The 20284-nt window shown below is 40.1% G+C and overlaps 1 protein-coding gene across 2 annotated transcripts in view; it reads right to left on the reverse strand.

Moving 5' to 3' along the window:
- The window catches only part of ZNF704 (zinc finger protein 704), a 248598-nt gene that overhangs the window by 190112 nt on the left and 38202 nt on the right, over positions 1–20284 (reverse strand). For both annotated transcript variants that reach the window (XR_003309605.1, XM_026455058.1), the window contains exon 2: positions 1641–1882. Coding sequence is in view for 1 of the 2 variants with exons in the window: in XM_026455058.1 (XP_026310843.1) it covers positions 1641–1882 (242 nt within the window). In the remaining variant the exon portion in view is untranslated. The remainder of the gene's footprint in view (positions 1–1640; positions 1883–20284) is intronic.

Here is a 20284-nt window from a genome sequence, read left to right on the forward strand (position 1 = left end):
GTATTTATATGAAAAAAATTAGAAAAGCAAATAATTCCAAGTAGTTAAAAGTAATGAATATGTGAACATTTTCAATTAGAGGTTAAGGAAAACTAAGAGGCCTATAATTTTAGAAAGTCTGACAAATCTGGCAACAGGAGAAAATAATAATTTTCTAGAGAAGATACTTTTGATTTAATATAGAAAGAAATGAAACTCTAATTACAAAAAGTGAACAGGCAAGAAAGGCACATTTATTCCTCTTCCAAAGGTACTGTTTTCCTGGTTAGCTGTTAGAAACCACGTGGACAAATGCAGGACTTTTCAAACAATTGCTATAAGCTGTAAGTTTCATTATGATTTTTGGCAACGAAATGTGACACACATATTACAAATAAGCAATCTCTCGTGCTACAGCATTTCCTTTCTTTTTTTCATCTGACAAATATTCATGAGTCCCCAGAACATAATTAACACTGTTCCAGGGCGAGGGATAAAGCATGAACAGAGTAATCTAAAATCCCTGCCGACGTGGAGCTTGTTTTCTAGGTGAGACAAATGATACGCAAGAAAGTAAAAGGTCTAATATGTATGCGCCGCCACTGCCACTGTCATTCTGCCAGAATATTGTCTTTCAGTTCAGTGCTATTGGGTGTGGTTTAAATAAAATTATAATGTGACAAAGGCCTCTTTTTTTTGTTGTTGTTTTTAGAAAGACAAAGGCCTTTTGATATTTCAGGTAAACCCTCTTGGTTGAGTTTTAAGGTAGATCTGTCGTACAAAGATTATCATGATATAAACCAGGTATCACCATCTTTTTTTCTTTTTTTTTCTTTTACATATTTTAGACTTTGCAGACCTGTGGTCTGTGTCACCTATTCTTCATTTCTTTTAGGCCTTTAAAAATGTAAAAGCAGGTCAGGCACAGTAACTCACACCTGTAATCCCAGCACTTTGGGAGGCTAAGGTGGGAGAATCGCTTGAGCTCAGGAGTTTCAGACCTGCCTGGGTAACATAGTGAGACACCATCTCTAGGAAAAAAAAAAAAATTAGCTGGGCATGGCTGCATATGCCTGTAGTCCCAGCCCAGCTACTCCAGATAGAGCCTGAGGCAGGAGGACTGCTTGAACCCAGAAGTTCAAGGCCGCAGTGAGCTACCTTTGCATCACTGCACTCCAGCTTGGGTGACAGAACCAGACTTGATCTCTATATGAAAAAAAAAAAAAGTAAAACCATTCTTATGTTACAGGCCACAGAAAAACAGACCAGGGGCTGAATTTGGCCTGCAGCCATAGTTTACTAACCTCCGACCAACGATCTGTGTATACTTGCTTTGAAGTGTGTATGCTTAGTCCTATATATGACGTTTCATCCTATTTTTTTTGCATTTATTCCTTTGCTCTTTATTATTCATTTATTAAAATTGAATAAAACATTCTTTTCTAGAGCTACAATAGTTCCAACTACAGAAGCCTCAAAGTCAGTTCTGAAGAGTAGGGCCACCTGCTCTATTTCACACAAGCAATAGAAAAAAACTCTTGGCAGAAAACTTCTCATATGTCTATATGCTGAAGAGAGTCTGTACACTGGCAGAGATTATGCATGCTCTCCACCAACTTCCTGGGGCAGACAGACACATGTGAGATTTAATGTTCCCTTACCTTGCTGGAGGAACATCAATATTGGAGGAAACAACTTTTCTCTTCTGCTCAAGGAGACAGATGGAGCGAGTGTTTTCTTTTTCATGGTCAAGGACCCGGCTGGCTTTTTTGGTGTCTGCTGTTTTCACATCTTCCTCCATGGCCAAGGAGAACACGTGTTGATGAGACATTTTTTTACTACAGTCACGTTTTAAGTCCTCTGATTGAAATGTGAAGGTCATTTCCCGCTTAATGCTCCCCACCTATGAAATGAAACACAGAAATTCTTACTCACATAAAACATCACCTTTGTACAACTACTGCAGATGATGATGAGGACAGATTACAGACACTGTCCTCCCTGTTCATCTGAAATATTGTCTAATTTTAATGAGAAAAATGCAACATACAAATAAAGTAACTTCACAAAATAATATACAATCAATGCATCTATAATGCAAATAAGAAATATCACAAACACACACAAAAAAATGCCTTCGAGGTATATAAAAAAAGGATTGAAAAGCATAATACCTCTAATTTTTTTAAATATAAAACATAATTGTTTTATCTCCCACAACTAAGAAAATTCAAGTAAACTCTTAAATATTTCAGTCTGATTATCATGATTAATAGAAGAGAGCTAATGTATAAAATCAAACTTTCTTTTTGGCTAATAATACTGGTCTTAACCACATTCTGCAGTTCATGAAGAAATCTTTTTTATTCTTCATCCCCAGCAGTTAAGATTTTTTAATTAAAAAAAAAATTTTTTTTATTATACTTTAAGTTCTAGGGTACATGTGCATGATGTGCACAATTGTTACATAGGTATACATGTGCCATGTTGGTGTGCTGCACCCATTAACTCATCATTTACATTAGGTATATCTCCTAATGCTATCCCTCCCCCCTCCCCTCACCCCATGACAGGCCCCAGTGTGTGATGTTCCCTGTCCTGTGTCCAAGTGTTCTCCACTGTTCAATTCCCACCTATGAGTGAGAACATGTGGTGTTTGGTTTTCTGTCTTTGTGATAGTTTGCTCAGAATGATGGTTTCCAGCTTCATCCATGTCCCTACAAAGGACATGAACTCATCCTTTTTTATGGCTGCATAGTATTCCATGGTGTATATGTGCCACATTTTCTTAATCCAGTCTATCACCAATGGACATATGGGTTGGTTCCAAGTCTTTGCTATTGTGAATAGTGCCACAATAAACATACATGTGCATAGCAGCATGATTTATAATCCTTTAATATCATGTCTCTATAGCAGCATGATTTATAATCCTTTGGCTATACACCCAGTAATGGGATGGCTGGATCAAATGGTATTTCTAGTTCTAGATGCTTGAGGAATTGCCATACTGTCTTCCACAATGGTTGAACCAGTTTACAGTCTCACCAACAGTGTAAAAGTGTTCCTGTTTCTCCACATCCTCTCCAGCACCTGTTGTTTCCTGACATTTTAATGATCGCCATTCTAACTGGCATGAGATGGTATCTCATTGTGGTTTTGATTTGCATTTCTCTGATGGCCAGTGATAATGAGCATTTTTTCATGTGTCTGTTGGCTGCATAAATGTCTTCTTTTGAGAAGTGTCTGTTCATATCCTTCACTCACTTTTTGATGGGGTTGTTTGATTTTTTTCTTGTAAATTTGTTTGAGTTCTTTGTAGATTCTGGATATTAGCCCTTTTTCAGGATGGAGGTCCCAAAATGGCCGAACAGGAACTGGTCGAACAGGAACAGCTCCAGTCTACAGCTCCCAGCGTGAGCAACACAGAAGATAAGTGATTTCTGCATTTCCAACTGAGGTACCAGGATCATCTCACTGGAGCTTGTCGGACAGTGGGTGCAGCCCATAGAGCAGGGCAGGGCATCGCCTCACCCAGGAAGTGCAAAGGGTCAGGGAATTCCCTTTCCTAGCCAAGGGAAGCCGTGACAGACAGTACCTGGAAAATCGGGACATCCAACCCAATACTGTGCTTTTCCAATGGTCTTAGCAAATGGCAAACCAGGAGGCCGCCTGGCTCGGAGGGTCCCACGCCCATGGAGCCTTGCTCACTCCTAGCACAGCAGTCTGAGATTGAACTGCAAGGCGGCAGTGAGGCTGGGGGAGGGGGGTCCGCCATTGCTGAGGCTTGAGTAGGTAAACAAAGTGGCCGGAAAGCTCGAACAGGGTGGAGCCCACCACAGGTCAAGGAGGCCTGCCTGCCTGCCTGCCTCTGTAGACTTCACCTCTGGGGGCAGGGCACAGCTTAACAAAACACAGCAGAAACTTCTGAAGACTTAAACATCCCTGGCTGACAGCTTTGAAGAGAGTAGTGGTTCTCCCAGCACCGAGTTTGAGATCTGAGAATGGACAGACTTCCTCCTCAAGTGGGTCCCTGACCTCCGAGTAGCTTCCGAGTAGCTTAACTGGGAGACACCTCCAGTAGGGGCCGACTGACACCTCTTACAGCTGGGTGCCCCTCTGAGATGAAGCTTCCAGAGGAAGGATCAGGCAGCAACATTTGCCATTCTGCAATATTTGCTGCTCTGTAGCCTCCGCTGGTGATACCCAGGCAAACAGGGTCTGGAGTGGACCTCCAGCAAACTGCAGCAGACCTGCAGCTGAAGGTCCTGACAGTTAGAAGGAAAACTAACAAACAGAAAGGACACCCACACCAAAACCACATCTGTACGTCACCATCACCAAAGACCAAAGGTAGATAAAACCACATAGAAGGGGAGAAACGGAGCAGAAAAGCTGAAAATTCTAAAAATCAGAGCGCCTCTTCTCCTCCAACAGAATGCAGATACTTGCCAGCAATGGAACAAAGCTGGACAGAGAATGACTTTGACGAGTTGAGAGAAGAAGGCTTCAGACTATCGGTAATAACAAACTTCTCCAAGCTAAGGGAGGAAGTTTGAATCCAACGCAAAGAAGCTAAAAACCTTGAAAAAGATTAGATGAATGGCTAACTAGAATAAACACTGTAGAGAAGACCCTAAATGACCTGATGGAGCTGAAAACCATGGCATGAGAACTACGTCACACATGCACGAGCTTCAGTAGTTGATTTGATCAAGCGGAAGAAAGGGTATCAGTGACTGAAGATCAAATGAATGAAATGAAGTGAGAAGAGAAGTTTGGAAAAAAAAGAGTAAAAAGAAACGAACGAAGCCTCCAAGAAATATGGGACTATGTGAAAAGACCAAATCAATGTACTGGTGTACCTGAAAGTGACAGGGAGAATGGAATTAAGTTAGAAAACACTCTGCAGGATATTATCCTGGAGAACTACCCCAAACTAGCAAGGCAGGCCAACATTCAAATTCAGGAAATACAGAGAACAACACAAAGATACTCCTCGAGAAGACCAACTCTAAGACACATAATTGTCATATTCACCAAAGTTGAAATGAAAGAAAAACCATTAAGGGCAGCTGGAGAGAAAGGTCAGGTTACCCATAAAGGGAAGCCCATCAGACTAACAGCATATCTCTCAGCAGAAACTCTACAAGCCAGAATAGAGTTGGGGCCAATATTCAACATTCTTAAAGAAAAGAATTTTCAACCCAGAATTTCATATCCAGCCAAACTAAGCTTCATAAGTGAAGGAGAGGTAAAATCCTTCACAAACAAACAAATGCTGAGAGACTTTGTCACCACCAGGCCTGTGTTACAAGAGCTCCTGAAGGAAGCACTAAATATGGAAAGGAACAAACGGTACCAGCCACTGTGAAAACACACCAAATTGTAAAGACCATCGATGCTAAGAAGAAACTGCATCAACTAACGAGCAAAATAACCAGCTAACATCATAATGACAGGATCAAATTCACACATAACAATATTAACCTTAAATGTAAATAGGCTAAACGCTCCAGTTAAAAGACACACACTGGCAAACTGGATAAAGAGTCAAGACTCATTCAGGAGACCCATGTCACATACAGAGACACACACAGGCTCAAAATAAAGGGATGGAGGAAGATCTACCACGCAAATGGAAAACAAAAAAAAGCAGGGGTTGCAATCCTAGTCTCTGATAAAACAGACTTTAAATCAACGAAGATCAAAAGAGACAAATGAGGCCATTACATAATGGTAAAGGGATCAATTCAACAAGAAGAGCTAACTATCCTAAATATATATGCACCCAATACAGGAGCACCCAGATTCATAAAGCAAATCCTTAGACAACCATAAAGAGACTTAGACTCCCACACAATAATAATGGGAGACTTTAACACCCCACTGTCATCATTAGACAGATCAACTAGACAGAAAGTTAACAAGGATATCCAGGAATTGAACTCAGCTCTGCACCAAGTGGACCTAATAGACAGCGACAGAACTCTCCACCCCAAATCAACAGAATATACATTCTTCTCAGCACTACATCACACTTATTCCAAAATTGACCACACAGTTGGAAGTAAAGCACTCCTCAGCAAATGTAAAAGAACAGAAATTATAACTAACTGTCTCTCAGACCACAGTGCAATCACACTAGAACTCAGGATTAAGAAACTCACTCAAAACCGCTCAACTACATGGAAACTGAACCTGCTTCTGAATGACAATGGGTACATAAGGAAATGAAGGCAGAAATAAAGATGTTCTTTGAAACCAATGAGAACAAAGACAAAACATACCAGATTCTCTGGGACACATTTGAAGCAGTGTGTAGAGGGAAATTTATAGCACTAAATGCCCACAAGAGAAAGCAGGAAAGATCTAAAATTGACACCCTAACATCACAATTAAAAGAACTAGCGAAGCAAGAGCAAACACATTCAAAAGCTAGCAGAAGGCAAGAAATAACTAAGATCAGAGCAGAACTGAAGGAGATAGAGACACAAAAAGCCCTTCAAAAAAATCAATGAATCCAGGAGCTGGTTTTTTGAAAAGATCAACAAAATTGATAGACTGCTAGCAAGACTAATAAAGAAAAAAAGAGAGAAAAATCAAATAGACAAAATAAAAAATCATAAAGGGGATATTACCACAGATCCCACAGAAACACAAACTACCATCAGAGAATACTATAAACACCTCTACACAAATAAACTAGAAAATCTAGAAGAAATGGATAAATTTGTAGACACATACACCCTCCTAAGACTAAACCAGGAAGAAGTTGAATCCCTGAATAGACCAATAACAGGCTCTGAAATTGAGGCAATAATTAACATCCTAACAACCAAAAAAAGTCCAGGACCAGACGGATTCATAGCCAAATTCTACCAGAGGTACAAAGAGGAGCTGGTACCATTCCTTCTGAAACTATTCCAATCAATAGAAAAAGAGGGAATACTCCCTAACTCATTTTATGAGGCCAGCATCATCCTGATACCAAAGCCTGGCAAAGACACAACAAAAAAAGAGAATTTTAGACCAATATCCTTGATGAACATCAATGCAAAAATCCTCAATATGATACTGGCATACTGAATCCAGCAGCGCATCAAAAAGCTTAACCACCATGATCAAGTGGGCTTCATCCCTGGGATGCAAGGCTGGTTCAACCTATGCAAATCAATAAATGTAATCCATCATATAAACAGAACCAAAGACAAAAACCACATGATTATCTCAACAGATGCAGAAAAGGCCTTTGACAAAATTCAAAAGCCCTTCATGCTGAAAACTCCCAATAAATTCGGTATTGATGGGACATATCTCAAAATAAGAAGAGTTAGTTATGACAAACCCATAGCCAGTATCATACTGAATGGGTAAAAACTGGAAGCATTCCCTTTGAAAACTGGCACAAGACAGGGATGCTCTCTCTCACCACTCCTATTCAACACAGTGTTGGAAGTTCTGGCCAGGGCAATCAGGCAGGAGAAAGACATAAAGGATATTCAATTAGGAAAAGAGGAAGTCAAATTGTCCCTGTTCGCAGATGACATGATTGTGTATTTAGAAAACCCCACTGTCTCAGCCCAAAATCTCCTTAAGCTGATAAGCAACTTCAGTAGAGTCTCAGGATACAAAATCAATGTGCAAAAATCACAAGCATTCCTATACACCAATAAAAGACAAATAGAGAGCCAAATCATGAATGAACTCCCATTCCACAATTGCTTCAAAGAGAATAAAATACCTAGGAATCCAACTTAAAAGGGATGTGAAGGACCTCTTCAAGGAGAACTACAAACCACTGCTCAAGAAAATAAAACAGGACACAAAAAAATGGAAGAACTTTCCATGCTCGTGGACAGGAAGAATCAATATCGTGAAAATGGCCATACTGCCCAAGGTAATTTATAGATTCAATGACATTCCCATCAAGTTACCAATGACTTTCTTCACAGAACTGGAAAATTCTACTTTAAAGTTCATATTGAACCAAAGAAGAGCCCGCATTGCCAAGACAATCCTAAGCCAAAAGAACAAAGCTAGAGGCATCATGCTACCTGACTTCAAACTATACTACAAGGCTACAGTAACCAAAACAGCATGATACTGGTACCAAAACAGAGATATAGACCAATGGAACAGAACAGAGTCCTCAGAATTAATACCACACATCTACAACCACCTGATCTTTGACAAACCTGACAAAAACAAGAAATGGGGAAAGGATTCCCTATTTTAATAAATGGTGCTGGGAAAATTGGCTAGCCATATGTAGAAAGCTGAAACTGGATCCCTTCCTTACACCTTATACCAAAATTATTTCAAGGTGGATTAAAGACTTAAATGTTACACCTAAAGCCAAAAAAACCCTAGAAGAAAACCTAGACAATACCATTCAGGACATAGGCACAGGCAAGGACTTCATGTCTAAAACACCAAAAGCAATGGCAACAAAAGCCAAAATTGACAAATGGGATCTAATTAAACTAAAGAGCTTCTGCACAGCAAAAGAAACTACCGTCAGAGTGAACAGGCAACCTACAGAATGGGAGAAAATTTTTACAATCTACCCAGCAGTTAAGATTTTACCAAAATCCGTTCCAAGGCCATATCATAAAGTCAGAATAAATTTTCTCATCATTTGTAACTAAATGTAATGATGATTAAGGTGGGAGACCAATATAAAATTAAACCTCAGTGAACTGAATCTTGTTACTTTAGACTTTGTGATAACTGAAAAAGGAGACTGAAGCTAAAGAAAGGTTTTTGTAAGGTAATTAGTACTGTAAATGAGGACTAGAGAAAGCCAGTTAAAGTCCCACTATACAAAGATGAGTCTATCTGGTAATCTGGAGCCTCACTAATCAGTGGGGTGTATTTCAAAATATGCACCATCATGAGACATTTCATGGGCCTGTGATACAATCCATTTCCTCCGGTGGGTCATCTGTGGAGTCAGTAAATCTTGACTCTCCCATTTAAATAGAATATGTGCTTGTTTCTTTTGAATTTTAGGTATGAGAAAAAGCACAAAGCTTTTAATCAAATAGATATAGATTTATAGAAGCTAAGGTCATAAGTATACATCATTTTCAGAATACAAGGAGAATAAGTGTGTTTGATAATAGCAGAGACTGGTAAAGGAAGGTATTAATGACTAGAAATTCTCAGACTAAAGGAAAACTGAAATACATGCGTGCTGGAGTCACGGCATCTGCCCCAACATGAGACTTTCCAGAGTCCGGGGATGACTTGGGCCTTGGAATCCATTTGGCTGGCATGGATCTTTCCTATGACACATAGAGCACCACACAGAGCTCCATTCTCATCTTGGCCTCTCCTACCAGGAAGAAAAGAAGATTCTCTTCCCACGGCTTTCCTGTCAGACATACACCCAGCTCCACAGGAAGATGGTCACCCACTTTGGTCTACTTGTAACTCATTAAAAACTCACAATATTTCTTAGGCTGTATTAATGAAACCAAATAAAGATAAAAGAAAATCTGTTGTCTGTTTTTAAGTGTTCATTGTTTTAATGACATCAATATACAATAGAAAGATAAAAAATATTTCAGACTTCCACAAATGAAATAAATGATAAAAATGTGTTTAGAAAATCAACAAATATAAGGACAAGTATGTTAAACATCCATCATTAGTCAATGCTCTGCATAACTCTCTTTACCTGGAGGTGGGGGGAAAGGGGAGAGTTTTTCACTTCACCACCAGTCCATTCCTAACCTATGTTACAACAAGAAAACTCTTAACAACAAGCATAAAAAAAGAAAACAAAGGCCTAGTTTTGATGATTATAAATTGCTTCTAAGTGTCAAGTATCATGTTAATTAAATACTTAAGTATTCACAGTATTAAGTTGAAACAAAAATTGACATCCATACCTCCCTTGGGGCCAAATGCATTCGTTAAATGAATTCTATCCAAAATTTAAAGGAAGGAAACAACATTACAGGAAGTCTAGCTTTTAGCTTTAAAAATTTAGGAGAAAAAAAACCCTGAAGCAAATTAATGCAAATAGAATATATTCCCTATAGAAATAATAACTGTATGTCACGCTCTTCGCCAAGGATTCATAATAAAATATAGTAATATAAAACAAAGCAATCTATAAATCTTCTGTAATACTTTCTAAGTAAAAAATTAATCTCTCAATAGTAACCAGAGAAATTTAGCAATGTAACAGATTTTAAAGAAAATTTAGCCTGGACTTTTTATTTAAAAGTAGAATTAAAATGACCAAAAAAGACCAAAATACATCTAGAGATGAGTAAAATATTTTGGACACTATGAATCATGGGTTCCACCATTTGTAATGCTAGTGGAAAGGGTAAATGGCAGATGTAGATACTCGTTAATGTCACTATGCTTTAAAGCATGTATATATGTATCACACGTTCTTTTTAATGTTCTTTTATTCATCTCAATTATTATTTTTAAGACACAAAAAATGACAGCTCACAGGAGAGGAGAGAGTAGAAAGCATATATAACATCAAGTCTTAAGATAAGCTGAGCTCAGAAATGGCCCAGAGAAATAGGGTGGTGGCTGGAGGGGATGATGGACGAGAAAGCATTTTAAGACAGGAGGTAAAAGAGTATGTTTGTATACTGAGGCAGAATGGAAAAGAAGGGATGAGCAAGGGCTGGGAGCAGCAATAGAAGGTGACAAGGCTCATCCAGCTATTGCAAATGAGAACTGACTGGAACCTACATTAGCTTAACTGAAGAAAGAAGCAAAAGGAAAATATAATTCCCATTCATATGAGATTTCCAGAAAAGACAAATCTACAGAGATAGAAAGCAGATCAGTGATTTTCTGGGGCTGGGGGTGAGAGCAGGAACTGACTGCAAATGGGCATGAGAGAACTTTTTGGGGTGATGGAAATGTCCTAGGACTAGACTGTAGTGATATTTGTATGAGCAGTAAGTTTATTTAAAATTATTGAATTGTATCTTACAATGGGAGGAATGTTATGGCATTTAAATTATACCTCAATAGAGCTGAGGAAGGATGGAAGGAAGGAAGGAAGGAAGGAAGGAAGGAAGGAAGGAAGGAAGGAAAGCAGAGTAACTATTGATATAGAGGGTGTGTTTCTTTCTCTTTTTTTTTTTTTTTGCGACAGAGTCTTGCTCTGTCACCCAGGCTGGAGTGTAGTGGCACAATCTCAGTTCACTGCAAACTCCATCTCCCAGGTTTAAGCAATTCTCCTGCCTCAGTCTCCCAAGTAGCTGGAATTACAGGCACCTGCCACTACACCCAGCTTTTATGTATTTTTAGTAGAGATGGGGTTTCGCTGTGTTGGCCAGGTTGGTCTTGAACTCCTGACCTCGTGATCTGCCCACCTCAGCCTCCCAAAGTGCTGGGAATACAAGTGTGAGCCACCACACCTGGCGTAGAGGGTGTATTTCTAAGAATCCCTAGAAACAAAAATTTGGAAATTGTGATGCAAAGATGTAGCCACCAAATGTATGGATCTTAAAAACAAAACCAAAGAAAACAAAATAAAACAGAGGTGGCATGGCAACCCAAGCTGCTGCAAGCAGTTGTGTATTATACCCTGAACAAATGAGGCTAAAATTCAGTCCCCATTCAAGCCATATCCCCAGGCTTCCTTACTTTGGATGAGGCACATTTTTCTGATTCATGTACCTAGAGAGGAACTTTTTGTACTTCATCTGTCCAAATAGGGTGTTTTTATTTATTTATTTTTCCCAATTTGTACAATGCCCTGGTGATAAAACTGTTCCTGGTGATCTGCAAGGTCTAGGCTAACTTAGCTTGCTGCTTCTTTGAAGGTGGTATCAATTATGTGAGTCATAAATATGAGCTGATATTCTTGTTAATGGAAAACTTGAGACAATCTGAAAAATCACTCTATGCTATAGGTCCTAAGCAGGCAAAGTGTTCAATGATAGAAGACAGCCAGAAAGAACAAAAAGCATCTGATTGGAAGGAGAGAACTCAATAGCAGCATTAAAGCTGGTAAGGGCAAGAGAAAGAAGAAACAGTATGCACAGCACTAACAAATGAAGATGCTCACCTTTTGGGATAAATGGGGATCTACCAAAGAAGGGAGGGCTTCTCAAAGCTATGGGATTCCTTGTAAGGACCAGGAAGAGAATACAACATAGCTAAGAAACTGACGGCTTCCTGTAGAAGAGAGACCTAAGTGGCAGGGAAGAGCTGATGCTGATGTTCAGATTAATTTCCCCCACATTAGGATTGATTTAAAGAACTTGCTTTCCTAACACTATAACTTCCATTGCTCATCAGCACTTCGTAGTCACATTGTACTACACTAGCTACCATCAAATTCCTTCTCCCTACCCAAACAGAAGCTCTTCATATAGTGTATCACAGACATACACATTATCCCGTATAATTTCTCACACGGGAACAAAGCTTCAATGTTCAATTATATGAGAATACCACCAATTACTGAGTTAACGGACAAATACAACTCAGAATTTTCATTCCAATGAACAGCTTTTGTTTTCCTAGAAGAAGATAAACAGTGTATATATAAATATGATATACTTGGGGAAATTGCCATTTTTTTTTTAACAAGAAGTTAACAGTATCTATTTAAGTCCTGAATTTCTCTAAATGGTATCCTTTGTAAATTCGATGCAACTTCCTAAGACCGACTGAAGCTCATCATTTCTTCTTGATACAAAAACATCTAGTTTCCATAGGAAGGTCATAAGGGCGCATCAGAAAAGAGGATGTCTCTGACTTCAGCCCACTTACTTGACCACACCTTCCTTCTGCCTATACTCAAGTACACTCCAGGCCATCTTAATCCTCACACCCTTCTTACAGATTTACAGTAATAAAATGCTAAAAAGCATGTGTCAACACTCAACTTTTGGAAACTGTCCTCAGTTACTCATCTCAACCCAATCAGTTTTGAGGAGTTGGCTCTGGAGATTAACAGGATTTCCAGGAATAATCTGAAAACAACCCGTTTGCTTTCTGGGTAGTAAAAAAATAGTTTAGACATTAAAAAAAAAAAAAAAAAAAAAAAAGGCATGAAACTTAGGCCACAGCAAAAACCGCTCTTAGCAAACAATAGGATGCTAGTAAGAGGACCACTTGGCTGAGCAACTCTTTAAGGCCCTTCCACTCACCAGGAAACCATAAAATCACACCTGAAGAAGTTTATAAAAGAATTTTCTTATATTTCAGATTATTTTCCCCCACATTAGGATTTAAAGAACTTGCTTTCATAACACATAATAAGACACATTACAATTTGGTGACTGATGACAATGATACATCAACCGCTGCGTGGAGTGCAAATCAGACCCAATAGATTTAAAATATGTTACAAAAAGATAAACAAAACTGATGTTAACAATAAAAACATTTGATTCTCTCAACTTAAAATATTACTGCTGGCCGGGCCCTGTGGCTCATGCCTGTAGTCCCAGCACTTTGGGAGGTTGAGGCGGGTGGATCATGAGGTCAAGAGATCAAGGCCATCCTGGCTAACATGGTGAAACCTGTCTCTAATAAAAATACAAAAAAAAAAAAAAAAATTAGCTGGGCATGGTGGTATGCATGTGTAGTCCCAGCTACTCAGGAGGCTGAGGCAGGAGAATTGCTTGAACCCGGGAGGCGGAGGTTGCAGTGAGCCAAGATCGCACCACTGCACTCCAGCCTGGTGACAGAGCAAGACTCTGTCTCAAAAAAAAAAAAAGAAAAAAGAAAAAAATTACTGCTAAGGATCATGTTCAAAGAAACACCAGAACCTTAGAATAAACTCATAAAAAAAATGACACCCAAAAACAGTCAACAGAACTCTACTCCTTATTTTAGATTACATTCTTCAAATTTCATGCTAGGTACACAGAAAAATATGTTGGTGGTAAATCTATATCCTAATGAATGGCTATAATAGAACCACTTTAAAAACAATAGATTCCAATTACTAGCCCATTGATTATATTATTCCCTTAGCCCTCTGAAACCAATGAAGTGTTTGTTGACTACTTTTTTAAGTACATACATTATTTCTCTATACCAAGACAGAGGAACTGGCTGATAAAAATCAGAATGGTTTGGTGGTAGTGGTGATGTAACCATAATAGGTCTGTTGCCCTATGTGCATGGTAAATCAATACACCGAGACACCAGGTTGCACTGGTTTAATCACAGGGCTGCCAAACAAGGAGACAGGAGGAAACCTCAAATCTGTCTGCCAGAGGAGTTTGGGGATAGGGTTTCTAAGGGTTTTGGAATTGGCCAAAGTGTGGAGATTGCTGGTTGTTCTACTGGAATTCAAGATCTGTTTAAGCAATTCTTAAATGGAAGCCTATGATTCTAATGTCAGAGGTCCTATCTATCTTGAGCAAAAGCCTCATGATTCTAATGTCAGAAATCCTACTAGCTGGGCACGGTGGTACGTGCCTGTGGTCCCAGCTACTTGGGAGGCTAGGGTGGGAGGATCACTGGAGCCCAGGAAGTCAAGGCTGCAATGAGCTGGATTGTGCCACTGCACTCCAGCTGGGGTGGCCGAGACCCTGACTCAAAAGAATAATAATTACCACAAAAGAGAAATCCTATCTACAGGTACAGTGGGGGTGCAAATAGTATCTAGTGTTACATGACTTTCAGTTACAAAAAAAGTGAGTCAAAGGAAACCCAAATTAATGCTTAATTACAACAATATTTCTGTAAAAAATTCTTGTTAACCCCGTGAGGGCAGCTTCAACGATGGAGCAGGGAGTAAAATTCAGTATGACAGAGTTGAAGCCCTGTGTTATGTTTTGGCATCTTATGTTCAAACCATGCAACTACACTATCTCAGGTATCAGTGTTGTTAATGCTGGGTTTACTACAGCACGTTTTGTTTTGTTTTGTTTTTACTTTAAGTTCTGGGATACATGTGCAGAACATGCAGGTTTGTTACATAGATATACATGTGCCATGGTGGTTTGCTGTACCTATCAACCTGTCATCTAGGTTTTAAGCCCTGCATGTATTAGGTATTTGTCCCAATTCTCTCCCTCCCCTTGCCACCACCCACCCCGACAGGTCCCGGTGTGTGATGTTCCCCTCCTTGTGTCGATGTGTTCTCACTGTTCAACTCCCACTCATGAATGAGAACATGCACTGTTTGGTTTTCTGTTCCTGTGTTAGTTTGCTGTGGATGATGGTTTCCATCCATGTCCCTGCAAAGGACATGAACTCAATTCTTTTTTATGTCTGCATAGTATTCCATGGTGTATATGTGACACATTTTCTTTATCCAGGCTATCACTGATGGGCATTTGGGTTGGTTACAAGTCTTTGCTATTGTAAATAGTGTACTACAGCAAGTTTTAACTTTAATCTGTTGACAATTTAATATTCAACAAAGCATGACTTGGCATGCTGCATGGAAGATTAGTCAGCAGCACATTTAGGATGGAAAGTTATTGGAAAAGTTGGTAGTGGAAGAGTGTTTGGCTGAAGTTTCAAGCCTTTTATTAACATTATGCAAGGGAGACACACAACTTCGGTATTTTTTCTAAAATCCTTTCTGAAAAGGCTTGGATAGAAACATCCATTTCTGTAAAGTCCAATACTAAATTTAACCTCGGCTAAATTCATTTGTATATTTTTCCCAACCATATGGTAAGGACTGTAAACCAAAATGCATGAGACACGTCTCAATCAATTTAGAAGTTTATTTTGCCAAGGTTAAGAACCTGTACTGAAGAAAACAACATGACACCACAGGAACAGTCTGTGATCTGTCCCTCTTTCTCCAAAGATGATCTTGAGAGTTTCAATATTTAAAGGCGGAAAGTAGGCTGGAGGGGAGAGAGGGAGGGTAGGTAATCCACAAGCTGCAAGAGAGAAGGAGCAGGGAGGGGACGAGTCAGTTACATATTCGCCTTGAGCTCAGTAAATCAGCACTTCTCACAAGATAGGGTGAACAAAGAGTAGCTACATGTGGAGATATTTAACCTTTATCTGTAGCTATCTGCTAAGGAACAAAAGGAAAAGCAGTTTCCTGCATGACTCAGCTTTTAGCTTAATTTTTTCCTTTTGGCACAGTGAATCTTCCTTTCACAGGACAGAGGGAAAATCAATTATCAGTGTGGGCTCATCTTATTGAACTTCAGGATACAGAATTTCAAATATCACATTAGTTACTTAGATATTTTATTTGTTTTATACAATTCAAAGTTCAGCTCACCCATTCACACCTAATCCATGTAGAAATCCTATGAATATTATCCTCAGAATATATCTAAAATCCAATCACTTCTTACAACCTCCAGTTACCACCCTGGTTAAGCCGCCACTGTCTCTTACCTGGATTTGTACAATGGTCTCCTCCCCGGGGCCCTGTTTCCACTCCTGCACCACCTCCCCTGACCCCCAGTTCCTTCTAAGGGTAGCCAGCCTTATCTCTTAAAAGTCAGATCATGTCCCTCCTTGGCTGAGAACGCTCCAATGGCTCCCCATTTATTCAGAACAAAAGCCAAAGTCCTTGCCTCCAAGCCCCATGCCTCTATCCGATTTTCTCCCTCTCCTACTTCCTCTCTTCACTCTCATGGCTACCCCCAGCCTTGCTGGCCTTGAACATGCCAGGCATACTTCTGCATCCAGGCCTTTTTACTGGCTTCCCCATCTTCCTGCAAAGTTCTTCCTTTAGATACCCACATTGTTTGCTTCCTCACCCTTTTCAGTCTTTGCTCAAATATCTCTTTCTTAGTGAAGCCAACCCTGACCACCCAATTTAAAATTGCAATGTTCCCCTCTCCCTCCTCATTCCCCATATTCTATTCTATATCAGCTACAGAATTATCATTCTAGCCAGCTGTGGTGGCTCATGCCTGTAATCCCAACACTTTGGGAGGCTGAGGTAGGTGGATCACTTGAGCCCAAGAGTCAAGACCAGCCTGGGAAACCTGGCAAACCCCCGTCTCTACAAAAAATTAAAAAATTAGCTGGGTCTGCAGGCATGGTGGCACGTGCCTTTAGTCCCAGCTACTCGGGAGGCTGAGGTAAGAGGATGACTTACTTTAGCCTAAGAAATTGAGGCTGCAATGAATTAAGATCACACCACTGCACACCAGCTTGGGCGACAGACTGAGAACCTGTCTCAAAAAACAAAACAAAACTAAACAGAATTATCTTTCTACAGCACTATAGCTTTATCATTCAGGACTTATTATTTTCTTACAAACTGCATAATTATTTATTGTGCTTATTGTCTAAGCTGCTCCACCAGAATGTTCACTCCATGAAGATAATAGGGATTTTTGCTTTGGATACTGATGTATCTCCCGGAGCTAGAAGAGCACCTGAAACAGCACGGGCACTCTTGTAGCATTATTACATAAATGGAGTTTCAGGTGCAGATACATGTTATATGGCGGCACCTACTCATAAAAGTCTAAGGAGGATAGATGCCAAGTTCCTAGGGCTGCAAAAGCGTGGGATCACAGAATCCCTCAGCTAAAAGCAATTTCCTAAGCTACTAAGAAGGAAATAGTAAATTGTACAATAACTTGGAGGAAAAAATCTGTATAAGTACAGAATGGTCACTATCTCAATTCTTTCCTTATCATAGTATTCAACTTTAGTGCATGGAGGACTTTGCCTCCAGGAATACAAGCCTTATTTTATAATAAGATTTACGGAGAAAATTTGGTTTATTTTATTTTTAAATTATGGGACTTTGAACCTTCCTTCTACAAGTATCACCAGGTTAATACAAGATAAACCTGTAGAGAGATCAAAAGGCAAAATCTCAGAAGCAAGACATGGTTAAAGTTACATAAATTTCAAAATCCTGGGAAATGACTATTCCATCCTCCAGGGTGAATTGTTAGGGGCAGACCATCAAGCGGCCTGGTCCCCAGGTATGCCTGAAACACTTCTTCCTCCCTTTCTATGGATCTCAGGAAATCTAGCCCCCTACTCTCCCAATGAGTTCTAACATTTATAGTCAAGAACAATCATAATGATAATAAACAACAACTTCTTCCACATTTAGTTTATGGTGACTATTTTATGCAGATGGAATTTGAGCCCCACCCAGTTATTTCTTTTCGAAGGGGGCCAAGCAGCTGTTCTACTGAAGAATAGCTGGACTACGAACAGTCTGTCCGTTCCAATAGCTATGATGGCCACACAGGGCCCGCTGACTGCCACTGCCACAGCCAGAGCTGGGGACCCTGGACACAGGACATCAATCTCTGACTTTTCCCCACTGAAATTTCTGCCAAGGGGTCCCACATTCTCCTCACCTGAACCCTACCCAAACCTACCGTACATCAGCAGAAGGGCTGCTCAAGAGATCAACTTTTCCACACCCCTACTGGAGCTGACCCTCATCTCCCCAGAGCCTACTCTCATCTTAGACTCTACTCTGAGCTCCCCATCCTCCCTGGCCCAAATCCCAGGCACAAACACACAGCAAGAGAGAGATTCGTGGGAACAGAAGCAGTATGCCAGAGCTCATCTTCTTCAGGCATTAAATAGTTCATTGCAGCTGGCCTGGGAATCAACAGAAACTTTAAGACACAGTTTCTCTGACTAAACCACACATTTCAAAAATGCAGTTAGAACAGAACCTTTGGGCAAGCTGGAGAATGTACTTCTGATATGTATAAATAAAAGGCCAAATCAGTTCTCAAAAAATATATATATTACACAATTTCTCTGGGCAGAAACAGGGCCAACTGAATCCTTTCTTTCAGGAATCTGATCTGAGAGACCCAGAAACTGATGTCAGTTAGTGGTGGTGGCTGGTGCTGATGAAGAAGCAGACTGAGGCAGTAAGGGTGAGCAGGCCAGGCCACAGGCACACAAGTAGAGGAAACCAAGAAGAGCAAGGGCAAGGAGGAGGAGGAGAAGGGGGGAGTAGGGGAAAGAGGAGGAAGAAGGCAGACCTTGGAGGAGGAGGAGGAGTTGGGGGAGGGGGAGGGGGAGGAAAGAAGTAGACCCTGGAGGAGGAGGAGGAGAAGGGGAGCAGACGCTGGAGGAGGAGGAGGAGGAGGAGGAGGAGGAGGAGAAGGAGAAGGAGGAGAAGGAGGAGGAGGAGAAGGAGGAGAGTGGACCCTGGAGAGAAACAGAAACAGAAAGCAGGAGAGTCCTGTGACAGACCAGCAGTAATGGGAGCTGCCTCTTCCCACAGAGCTCCAGGCTGAGTTTGCAGAGTTTCAGGCCAGAGGCCTGGCTTCGGCTGTCTCTGGGCTTTAACGTCTTGATATCCTTTTCCATAATTGAAATTCCCACCCCACCCACTGCATTTCACCTTTCTTTTTTAAAATATGTGAGCTGGTTTCAAATTCTTTCAACAAAAATAACTGAACTAACTAACGCCTCTAATTCCTTTGGCAATAAGAACTAGAAATATAACTTTTCAAATTCATCAGTGGTTGCCACAGTCTAACACAACATCTTTAAAGTTTCAGAGCAGATTAGAAGCAGATTTTAAGTAAAAAGGAATATTGGTTGCTGAAGGTTATTCCTTCAAATACATTTCATTTAAAATACAATTTATCATTCCTTTGGGCAGTAAACAGCAGGTGAAATTAAAAACTCAAGTTGAAAACTAATGAATTCACATTTTAACTTGGATTGTGCTAATTCACAGATAGGCAATTATTTTTACTAGCTGCACAGATGACTAAATAAAATCTGTTAATAAATGCAGCTAGAGTGTATTCAAGAAATTAGGCAATACATATTAGAATAAATTTGCATATCTGCTTATCATATTGTAATTCTTTATAATAGAGGTTTTACTGGTACATAAGAGAGTAGATAGAAATGACTATGAGGGAGACACACTTCCTACTTCAACACTGAGGCTTTCATAAGGGAGATGGCTCAAAAGAAGAACTGCAATAGCCCATGATAGATGACTGTAGGAATCCGAAGACCTTAGGATAAAAAGACATGCTTGAGGGGTTCTAGCCTGCTCCTGATCCTTTCTGCCTGCTTTCCTGCTTGTGGGCTCCGGGCTGCTAAGCCAGCCATAATGAGAGAGAAAGAGAGACAGAGAGACAGAGAGAGAGAGAAACAGAGAGAGAGAAAATGAATGCGTAAATACAACAGGCACACACACACATCTCCTGGTGGTTCTGCTCTTCTGTTAGAAGCGTGGCTTGAGATAAAGCATTTATTTATGCTTTAACCATCTCTCTCCCCTAGTGCTCCAGAAACCATTTAGAGGCAGAGAGCAAGTTTTGCTCAGTTTTGAATCCCAGGCACCTGCTGTGTTTTTACCTGGCACATACTGGGTGCTTCATAAATGTTTATTGAATTAATGTAATTA

The sequence above is a fragment of the Piliocolobus tephrosceles genome, chromosome 7 (assembly GCF_002776525.5).
Source record: "Piliocolobus tephrosceles isolate RC106 chromosome 7, ASM277652v3, whole genome shotgun sequence".
Taxonomy (NCBI): domain Eukaryota; kingdom Metazoa; phylum Chordata; class Mammalia; order Primates; family Cercopithecidae; genus Piliocolobus; species Piliocolobus tephrosceles.